This window comes from Olea europaea, unplaced genomic scaffold, assembly GCF_002742605.1.
Source record: "Olea europaea var. sylvestris unplaced genomic scaffold, O_europaea_v1 scaffold343, whole genome shotgun sequence".
NCBI lineage: Eukaryota > Viridiplantae > Streptophyta > Magnoliopsida > Lamiales > Oleaceae > Olea > Olea europaea.
The window spans coordinates 356004-367342 of record NW_019253349.1 but is presented as its reverse complement, the minus strand read 5'-3'; the positions used below and the strand labels follow the sequence as shown (position 1 = coordinate 367342).

General features: G+C 31.8%; 4 protein-coding genes across 4 annotated transcripts; 3 read left to right on the top strand and 1 right to left on the bottom strand.

Moving 5' to 3' along the window:
* The first annotated feature begins 371 nt into the window (after positions 1-371).
* Positions 372-3052, top strand: LOC111386143. The gene is made up of 2 exons (XM_023010596.1): positions 372-1398; positions 2924-3052. Exon 1 carries the CDS (start codon positions 617-619, stop codon positions 1007-1009), a length of 393 nt encoding a protein of 130 aa, XP_022866364.1. The 5' UTR covers positions 372-616; the 3' UTR covers positions 1010-1398; positions 2924-3052.
* Positions 3053-3095: 43 nt separating this feature from the next.
* LOC111386146 lies at positions 3096-4371 on the top strand. The gene is made up of 3 exons (XM_023010600.1): positions 3096-3594; positions 3679-3819; positions 3909-4371. Exons 1-3 carry the CDS (start codon positions 3442-3444, stop codon positions 4068-4070), a joined length of 456 nt encoding a protein of 151 aa, XP_022866368.1. The 5' UTR covers positions 3096-3441; the 3' UTR covers positions 4071-4371.
* A 778-nt stretch (positions 4372-5149) lies between these two features.
* LOC111386149 lies at positions 5150-5889 on the top strand. The gene is made up of 2 exons (XM_023010602.1): positions 5150-5607; positions 5690-5889. Exons 1-2 carry the CDS (start codon positions 5174-5176, stop codon positions 5763-5765), a joined length of 510 nt encoding a protein of 169 aa, XP_022866370.1. The 5' UTR covers positions 5150-5173; the 3' UTR covers positions 5766-5889.
* Positions 5890-6734: 845 nt separating this feature from the next.
* On the bottom strand, positions 6735-11129 carry LOC111386145. Its single transcript, XM_023010598.1, has 2 exons — positions 11095-11129; positions 6735-8574 (listed from the first exon to the last, which is right to left on the bottom strand). Exon 2 carries the CDS (start codon positions 7516-7518, stop codon positions 6817-6819), a length of 702 nt encoding a protein of 233 aa, XP_022866366.1. The 5' UTR covers positions 7519-8574; positions 11095-11129; the 3' UTR covers positions 6735-6816.
* Positions 11130-11339: the final 210 nt, after the last annotated feature.

Here is an 11339-nt window from a genome sequence, read left to right as displayed (position 1 = left end):
AATAATAATAAGAAAATGTAATATATATATTTTTTAGTTTTCTAACAAGCTTCTATTTAATATACATTGTTATCAACAAATATAAACTATGGAAAATTGCAACAACGGTTCCTAACCTTTCACTTTTTTGCCGACTTTATCCTGACCTTCATTTTATATCACCTACAGTCACAAATCTTTCAAAAATATACATATGAGGTCCAAATTGACCGTTAATGTTGACCAATAAAATTGAACTTTGACCAATTTAAAAGAGTAAAAGGGTAACTTTGCTGTTAAAACTTTAAAACAATTAAAATAAATAACCAAAACATTATAAAATAAAAGGGAAAAAAAATATTCATCTCCTTCCCCACCCCACTCAACCCAACCCAACCCAACCCAAAATTCTTCATTCCATTTCTTCAAATTCAGGTTCCGCAGTCATTCCTAAACCTAATTCTTGGCAACCTCCGACTTCTGGCATTCAATCCAACTTGCAGTCCCAATGCCCCTTGGGCTGAAAACCCAAACCCTGGCTGGGGTACAATGCAAACAAATCCTAACACAGACTGGGGGACTCAAAGACCAAGTATGAACTTGAATTGGGTGCCTGTTCAAGTGCAGCCTACCGGAAATGCAACTTCTGATTGAGCAGTTCCTGCTGGAAATTCTGAAGCTACAGTTCAAGGGCCCGCGTCTGAAAATTTACATCCTGGTTGGGTTGCAACTCCAAGTTGGGGTGATCCAAATGGCAATACAGGAACAACAACTCAACTTCAAGGGCCAGTACCTGGTTAGAGTTGCTGGTGAACAGTGGTTCTTCTGGTTTCTTGAATTTTTTTTTGGAGAGAAGATGACTGAATTCAATGGAGAGATTGAAAGCAAACGGGTGAAGAATAATGGGTTTAGATTGATAAAAGAGCCCTTGATGTTCCTTGCTGTTTTCCCCATGAAAGTTGCTCGAATTTCACTATTTTCTGCTGCTGTAAATGCTTCTAATTACTGGGATTTCTATGAATCTATCTGAATAATTTCTTGGTTAATGAATGAACAAGGGATTCAATCAAGAAGCAGACAAAGGGATTAAATCAAGAAATGGAATGAAGAATTTGGGTCGGGTCGGGTCGGGTTGGGATGAAGAGGAAATGGTGGCTAATAGCCACCCACCCACTTTTCCACATAGGCCTTTGACCAAAATTTTTGTAATAAAAAAGAAAAAAGAAAAAGTAATCTAAACAAAATTGTTATGGTTGAAAATACTCCCCTCATTTGCAAATCAAGAGGAGAAATAGAGAGAAAAAAGAGGAGGGAAAAAAAAAGTAGTTCGGATCCGCCACCTACCGACGACCTGGACCTGACCCACTTCGACCTCTTTGGACACACCTCGATCAACTGGAGAATGTCATTTTCTGGAAGGTTAGACATGTTCTTTATAAATAATTTTTTTGAAAATGTGAAAGTTTGAATGTTTAGGACTTTAATATGAGTTAAATTCAATTTTTTATGGTTAGAATGGAAGAAAAGATCGAATTTGACGTTGAAATGTTAGAAAAACTGAAAAAATGAGACGGAGTTCGTCGGAAATTGAGTTTTTCGGAGAGCTCCAGCCCGTTACGGACCATCTCGGTCCGTAACGAACCATCAGGTTCGGGTCCGGACTCGACAATGGTTTTTTTTCATGAATTTATTTTAATTTTTATGTTAAAAAAATGTAATTAAATATGAAATAAATATTATGTTAAGATAATGAACGAAATATTTAAAGATAGATTAAATAGAATTTTAATTTTTTGTTTTGACTTAAATATATGTTTTGTAATTAAATATACGAAATAAATAATAAATATATGTTTAGTAATTAAATAAGTTTAGTAATTAAATATATGAAACAAATAAGATATATCTTAAGAAAATTAAAATAATTAATTATGGAAAGAATTTATATAATTAATTAAAGAAATACTTAAATGAAAATATTAATATATTTTAATTCAAATAAATAATCGAAATAGAGTAATTAAACATGAAATCAATAATATACATAATTAACGAAATATTTAAAAAATAAATTAAATTGAATAATAATTTTCTTACTTAATCAATTAAGATAATTAATTAAAGAAATGGTTAAATGACAAATCGAATTAAATATTATTATTTTTATTGAAATAAATAATCGAAATAGAATCATTAAATATGAAATGAATAATATACATAATTAACGAAATATTTAAAAAATAAATTAAATTGAATAATAATTTTCTTACTTAATCAATTAAGATAATTAATTAAAGAAATGGTTAAATGACAAATCGAATTAAATATTATTATTTTTATTGAAATAAATAATCGAAATAGAATCATTAAATATGAAATGAATAATATACATAATTAACGAAATATTTAAATAATAAATTAAATAGAATAATAATTTTCTTACTTATCGAATTAAGATAATTAATTAAAAAAATAGTGAAATGAAAAATCGAATTAAATATTATTATTTTTATTCAAATAAATAATCGAAATAGAATAATTAAATATGAAATGAATAATATACGTAATTAACGAAATATTTAAAGAATAAATTAAATTGAGTAATAATTTTCTTACTTAACCAATTAAGATAATTAATTAAAGAAATGGTTAAATGAAAAATCAAATTAAATATTATTATTTTTATTCAAATAAATAATCAAAATAGAATCATTAAATATGAAATGAATAATATATACATTCTGATAATTAACGAAATATAATTTTTAATGAAATATTAAATAATCAAATATGTGAGAATTTTTTTTGTTTAACTATTTTAATACGTGATTGGATGAATCTATTTATTACTTTATTAATATGAAATCTGATTGGTTAATTTTGAAGATACGATGTTTTATTTATAATCTCTTGTATATGGTTTTAACATGTATTATTTTTGTAGGATGGAATATCATATGGACAATGATTTGAGAGCTCATTTGGGAAAAGTTACGACGTATTGTATCTTTTCCAGTTATACGACAGTGATTGAGGGGTTGGATGAGGAGCACATCGACATACTCCATCGGTCGTTTTTATGGTCCTATTCGTTGAAGGACATGCAGTTCTCTGGACAGATTATTGATTCGTTATTACTCCGGCTGCTTAAACCAGTCGATGGCGATCGACTTTTTTTTGCTATGGGGGACGGGAAGGTATCGAGATTCTCGATCCTTGAATTTGCCATCATTACAGGCTTGAGTTGTATTGGAGAAGAAGCGAGAGCCCGTATTATACCAAATAAAAGATTATTGTATTTATATTTTGGAGGTAAAGGGCCGGTTACACCACCACAGTTTGATGATACATTTAGGAGATGCGATCACATGTTAGATAAGCTGAAGCTAGGATTGGTGTATATACAGGAGAGTATATTGAGCTGTCGACATCGTAGGACGTCGATTGACATTTTTTCATTGGATGTTATTGATAATATCGATGCTTTCAACAGCTTTCCATGGGTTGAGATGTTACACCGATACTCTCCACGTATTCAGGAGGATACATACTATGCCAAAATCGGAGAGGGGCGACCGCAAATATGATGTATATGGCTTTTGCATGGCTTTGCAGGTAAATATTCAGCTTAACGTAATGCGTGTTAAAATTTTTTATTAAATTTATAAATAATTTTTTTTTTTTTGGTAATTGTTGCAGTTGTGGGCATATGAAGCTATCCCTGCTTTGGGTAGCAAATGGGCGATCAGAAGGGAGACTAGCTACCTACGAATGCTTCATTGGCGAGCACATGAGAAGCCATCGGCTAAAGATTTGACAGCTATCCTCGACGATCCTCAGGTGAGTATTATATATTTGCAATTTATATTGTACGTACATTAACTCGGCTTGATACATGCTCGTTAACATGTTGAAATATGATATGTCAGCTCGAGGTTCATGCCGAGTTGGTTGTTTCAATGGAAGAGGAGGATCAAATATATGTACGTGAATTACATGTTCGATCTATTGAAAATGATCCAGTGTTTGAGTCCGTTCCGGATAGAAATAGGGTACGTTTATTTAAGATCATTATTTATTCTGATTTATAATATTCATATGTGAATTATTAATATTAATTGTCTTCTCTGTGTAGGAGCATCATCCAGTAGAACGACGAGCACTTCCACGTAGGAGATCTCCTTCACCTCCACCGATGAGATCTCCGTCGCCTCCACCGGTGAGATCACCTCTACCGCCATTATCACATTCTCCGAGGAGATCTCCGTCTCCCGCACCCGCCCACCTTCCACGTGGATCACCTGCACCCAGTCAGACCCATCATTCAGATAATTTCTTTGCACGCATGACTGGTATTATTAGAGAGGAGTTGGGAACGATGCGACATGATTTAACGACAGAGGTAGTAGCACTGCGAGATGAGATTGGAGTGCTGCGACGAGATTTAGGAAAGCTTTATACTGAGGTTGCAACACTTTGGGGCGATGTAGCAGGCTTTCAAGGTTTCGTCAGAGGGAGTGTCGGGGAGACTGGTGTTCCTCGAGATTGGTGGGCAACGGCCGCAGGATTCGATGAGTTTTTTTATTTGGTGCCGGAGCCCAGAGGGAGGGGGTGGAGGTCGGGTCGGAGGTGCCGGAGGAGGCCGGGATGGCCGGGGTGGAGGTGTCAGAGGAGGTCGGGATGGCCGGACAGGAGGTGCCAGAGGAGGTCGGGATGATAAAGGGGGTGGAGGGAGGGACAAGGGTGCTAAAGGGAGAGACAGGAGTGCCGGAGGGGGTGACCGAGGCGGTAGCAGAGGGGACACCAGAGGTGGTAGTAGAGGGGGATAAGGGGGTTGCGGAGGACGAGAGGACACCAGAGATGACGGATAACGATGTAGTATTCGTGTCGGAGGAGGCGACGGAGGTGCCGATGGGTAAGAAGCATGCTAATGATGCGCTAGAGCTGATGGTCGGTAAGAGATCAAGATTGCTGTCACAGTACATTGTTTCCCCCATACACGGCCGAGAGGAAGAGAAGGGGGTTTGTGGATGGGACATTTCCCAATCTTTTTCGTGACGTCGACCCGGTCAGACAGAAGGCATTCGATGATTGGTTCAAATCCCTTAAGTCCGAGTAAGTATTTTTATTATTTTGCTACTATTTTTTTGTATTTTTCGTAACTTTTTTTTTGTTTCAGCATATTGACTTGGCTATGGAATTGTTACGCGATCGGGCTCAGAGATACCCGAGATCTTATGATAGTCCTAGTCGAGTTATCCTGAGCTCTGAGTTTGTTCGTATCGTAGATATTGAGCATCACGAGCTCCTAAGCAAGGGGAATGAATATGTTCTGTCCGAGTACATGCTAGAGTGGGTGATTGGGCTACAGCCAAAGTGCGAAAAGCCGTGGATGGATTGTACACATATGTACATTCCAGTGATCACAAACTCATACTGTTTTTCAGTGGAAATCGTATTTGCTAATTCCACTATGTATGTGTACGACTCTGATCACAGCTGTTTGACACAAAATCTACTGGAGCCAATGGTTGTGATCGAGCCCATGATGGCTAATCAGGCGATGATTCGAGTAAATGACAGATTAGCTATTGTGCGGAACATGACGACGACAAAACAAGAAAGATCGTAAGGACTTAAAACTTTTTAATTTTAACATTTAATTTTCAATTATATGTTATCGAACTAATATATTCTTCTTCGATTGTAGGGGCGATTGTGGCTTATTTGCAATAAAGTACATAGAGTTTTTGAGCATTGGTCGCAATGTTGATACAATAAATTAGTCTTGGATTGATATGTGGAGACATAAATTAGCTTGCGACTTGTATGAATAAAACTGTGATCCTTAGTGCATTGTATATTATTTTATTGAAATGTAAATGTTGTTTACTTCAGTATGATTCGTGTTGTAATGTAATAATTTTTTTAAATATTTAATTAACAAAATATTATTATTTTAATTTATATTGTTGTTATGTCTGTAATCTCTCCATATTGTCAGTTAATATATATCGTTGTCTCACTTGTATTAAAAGAAAAAAAACAAAATATTATTATTTTTATTTACATAAGTAATCGAAATATAGCAATGAAATATTAAATAAACAATATACACACTAAGATAATTAACGAAATATAATTTTTAAAGGAATATAAATAATCAAATATACGTGCCAAATGAAGGTAATTAATGAAAAAAATACTTAAACGAAAACTTGAAGTAAGTGCTATTATTTTTATTCAAATAAATAATCGAAATAAGTAATTAAATATGAAATAATTAATTTTTTACTTAACCAATTAATATAATTAATTAAAGAAAAACTTAACCAATTATACATTTATTATACTTAACCTATTTTTTTATTCAAATATACTGTTAGAAAGAGTAATTAAACAATGTGATTAAAAATACATCCGATTTAAATTGAGAAAATTAAAAACATATTACAAATAGAGAATACATATGATTTATATAGATACTACACATCCGTCGAGTCATTGTTTAGTGGGATCTGACTTGTACAAAATCGACGTGTATGCCCTGTAGCGCCGCACCTCCCGCACTTACGCATTTGTGGAAACTCTCCTGTAGATAGTATTCTAGGCGTCCGTCTACGACTAGAAGTACGCGGTCGAACTTCAGATGGCAAAAAATTATTAAGTGCTACAATATAATTAGGAACTTCCCACTCGACTTCATTTGGTAGAGGAAATATAGTTTCGGAAATATAATTAGGAACTTCCCACTTCCAGAGTTTTGAATAGTCGATCTTCCTGTGTCGGAGCTAGCACACTAGTGCAATTTTGGGATTCCTCACGTCGGTCATAAAATCACTGTTGCAACTTGCTACGAATATGTTGAATCGTTGCGAAAATTGGTAACTCTCGATCCTTCTTGAATAATGCCCGCATTATTCGACGTCCTGAAAAATGTGACCTTGCCCAATGTTCGACCCCCATATTTGATAGATATTCCCATGCACTTTCTAATTTATGTTTTATTTCTCCCATGAACTTCGTAAACTCTTCAAAGCTGTAAGCTTTTGCAGCTCTCCTAAACAATGCAACGATGTCACTGCCCCGGTACCTAGTCTTCAGGTTGCCCTGAATGTGGTACATGCAATAACCATGATGTGCTTCCGGAAAAACTTTGGCTATACCATTTATTATTGACTGCCCCCAGTTAGTCACAAATGCAAAGTGCTCGATGTCCCCAATTGCGTCTCTCAGCTTCGTGAAGAACCAACGCATTGCTAGATCAGTCTCTCCATCGACAATGCCAAATGCAAGAGGGTAAATTTGGATGTTGGCATCTTGACATGTAGCAATAATCAACTTCCCTTCATATCTAGCATTCAAGGCTGTACCATCAACTAGAATTAGAGGTCGCATCGCATTTCGAAAATCTCTAATGCATTGTCCAAGAGCCATAAAAAAATACTTGAAACGATTCTGCCCATCGGTTTCAATAAAAAACGCCGAGTCAGAATTAGTTCTTACCATGTTGTGGCAATACCTAACCAATTTGGGCATAACCCTCCTCTATCGAACCTATTAAATCTTCCAATGCACATTTTTTTACCTTCTAGGCCTTCTGGTAACTCATAACTACCCCATACTCCCGATGGATGTCGTTGATGATATCTGTAGGTCTGTAAATCGTCTGTGAGTCATGAAATTTGTGCATTATTTGTCGACCAATAAACCATGATTGAGCTTACCTGTGATCATTTTGATGAATACCCACTTCACAAGTATGTTCCCGCACATACTTGCGAACTACAAAGAACTCATTTGTATCCATTTTTGTCGCTTTCAAACGCCAACTGCAATTGTTGTCCACACAAATAATTGTGTATGTAGACTTGTTTGATTTTTTTTACCTTAAACTTAAAATTATGTTTCATTGCAATTCGGTGCACAGCTTCTTGCAAATCTCTATTCGTGTCAAATAATTGATTGACATGTAAATCTTCATCATCAGGAACTACAAAACAATTAGAAGACCGTGTACTCGGCCCAGCATGTGAACTCCCACCAGACTTATGTCTCTGTCTGGATAAAGGAATGGCCTTTCATTCTCGTTGTCTTGAACTTTTTCGTAAATCTTTTGTGTAACGGTGACATCATGACGAGTAGCAACTGTCCCAGGAATAACCATATCATCATCATGAGCAATCTCAACAGTATCCCAAAAATCATTCTCGTTACGATCCTCTCCATAAAAAATTTCGTGTTCACCATCGGGGACATTTTTCTTCAACAAAGTTACGCAAATAGGAGTTGTCTTTCGACCTTGGTTCAATTGAATTAAATGCTTTATTTGCACTTCAGAAGTAACATTCAAAGGTGGAATCGAAATTATTGAATGCTTTTGAAATAAAAATCCCAATTCCATATCATACTGAGAGGAATCGAAGTTAAGCATGTTTTGTATTTCATTGTACATTTTCGTAAATGATGTATTTTTTGTTATCGAAATAGCAGCAACCCCTTCTCCTTCATTCGTCCATTTTCATTCCCATTGACCATTTTCTTTCCTTTGAAATTCGCCGTAATAACAGATTGGGACACATACTTTTGCTATAGCTGCATTACGAATTAAATAATTATTAGCGACATCATAGTAATCATAAAAAATATACTCAAGTTCGTTGTTCTGGAAGTGTTCCATAGTTTTTTACACTATAGAACACAATTAGTAACAAAAAAAGAATCAGTAAGAAAATTTAATTTGATTATTTATTTGAATAATTTGAATTAATATTTAATTCGATTTTTCATTTCACTATTTCTTTAATTAATTATTTTAATTGATTAAGTAAGAAAATTATCATCCAATTTAATTTATTCTTTAAATATTTCGTTAATTACGTATATTATTCATTTCATAATTATTCTATTTCGATTATTTATTTGAATAAAAATAATAATATTTAATTCGATTTTTCATTTCACTATTTCTTTAATTAATAATCTTAATTCGATAAGTAAAAAAAAATATTATTCAATTGAATTTATTCTTTAAATATTTCGTTCATTACGTATATTATTCATTTCATATTTAATTATTCTATTTCGATTATTTATTTGAATAAAAACAATAATATTTAATTCGATTTTTCATTTCACTATTTCTTTAATTAATTATCTTAATTCGATAAGTAAGAAAATTATTATTCAATTTAATTTATTATTTAAATATTTCGTTAATCATGCATATTATTTATTTCATATTTAATGATTCTATTTTGATTATTTATTTGAATAAAAATAATAATATTTAATTCAATTTGTCATTTAACCATTTCTTTAATTAATTATCTTAATTGGTTAAGTAAGAAAATTATTATTGAATTTAATTTATTTTTTAAATATTTCGTTAATTATGCATATTATTCATTTCATATTTAATTATTCTATTTCGATTATTTATTTGAATAAAAATAATAATATTTTATTCGATTTTTCATTTTACTATTTCTTTAATAAATTATCTTAATTGGTTAAGTAAGAAAATTATTATTCAATTTCATTTATTCTTTAAATATTTCGTTAATTATGTATATTATTTATTTCATGTTTAATTACTCTATTTCGATTATTTATTTGAATTAAAATATATTAATATTTTATTCGATTTTTCATTTTACTATTTCTTTAATAAATTATCTTAATTGGTTAAATAAGAAAATTATTATTCAATTTCATTTATTCTTTAAATATTTCGTTAATTAAGTATATTATTTATTTCATGTTTAATTACTCTATTTCGATTATTTATTAGAATTAAAATATATTAATATTTTCATTTAAGTATCCCTTTAATTAATTATATTAATTGTTTCCATAATTAATTCACTAAACATATATTTATTATTAAACATATATTTATTATTTATTTCGTATATTTAATTACTAAACATATATTTAAGTAAAAAAAAAATTTTAATTTCTATTTAGTCTATCTTTAAATATTTCGTTCATTATCTTAACATATATTATTTATTTCATATTTAATTATATTTTTTAACATAAAAATTAAAATTGATTCAGAAAATAAAATAAAAAAGAAGAAAAATTCGGGTCCGGATCTGGACCACATGGTCCGCAACGGACCATTTAATGGTTCGTATGGTCCGTAACGGACCATAATTAATTCTGGCTATCGGTGCCGACCTTCAATTCGGTTCTAATATTATTTTCTCTACCATTTAAAAAAATATACGACTTCAATAGAAACAAAATTAAATACTAGGAAAAGATACTTACCAAATTAGTGCTGAAATTTAAAGAAATATTTTTGTTGAGGTTGATAACTGATAAGTTTATGAAATTTTGAGGTTGAAGTGGATGAAAAATCAAAGAGTTTTTATCGTGTTAGGGTAAACTGATGAAAAGAGTGACTTCGTTTTCAAATCTCAATTGAGAGGTGTTTGGATTTTAATTTGTAATTTAAGGATATTTTGATCTTTTTAACAGATTTCTATTTTTATAATTGTATAATTCATTTAAGGGTATTTTTGTCTTTTACACTAAAATAGGCCTTTGTGGTGAATGTCAAATTTTTTTGGTTAAAGTGGAAAATTGGTTGTTTGACATGGCTAATATTAAAAGTACCCCTGGGATGAAGGAGATGAATAGTTTTTTTCCCTTTTATTTTTATTTTGTTTTCATTATTTATTTTAATTGCTTTATAGGGTTAAATAGCAAAGGTTACCTTTTACTCTTTTAAATTGGTCAAAATTGGTTAAAATTCATTTTTATTGGTCAATCAACAATCAAATCAATGATTTCCATCAATTTGGACCCCAGGTGCATATTTTTGAAAGGTTTGGGACTATTGGTAGCATTAATTGAAGGTTAGGATAAAGTCAGCAAAAAAGTGAAAGACCTTACCGCTGCTGCAATTTTCCCTATAAACTAATCCTATTTAAACTATTATTTAATGTAGAGGTATATTAGGAAAATAAGAAAAATTTATATTTTCAATTTATATTAATTACATTTTCTTAATATTTGTAAAAATATATAAGTCTTATCTTTATGGGATGGAGGGAATACAATCTAAGTAGTCATCCTGCTAGAAATTTGATTGAGAAACCATACCTTGTCAGTGGCAATACACACTTCCTGCTGCCTATAATAGTGAAATAACGTTCAAAAAATCAATTTTTTGAGTTGAAAAATCTCTCCCAAACAACTCCTGAAAGAAAATTCTAGAATGATACGTAAATTTTAAAGAGGCAGTACATTGATCATAACGATAAGGAACAAAACATGCAAATAAACAGTACTTGATAACAATATCAAAAGACGATCGTCAAAAATATCATATCTACTATATTAACATG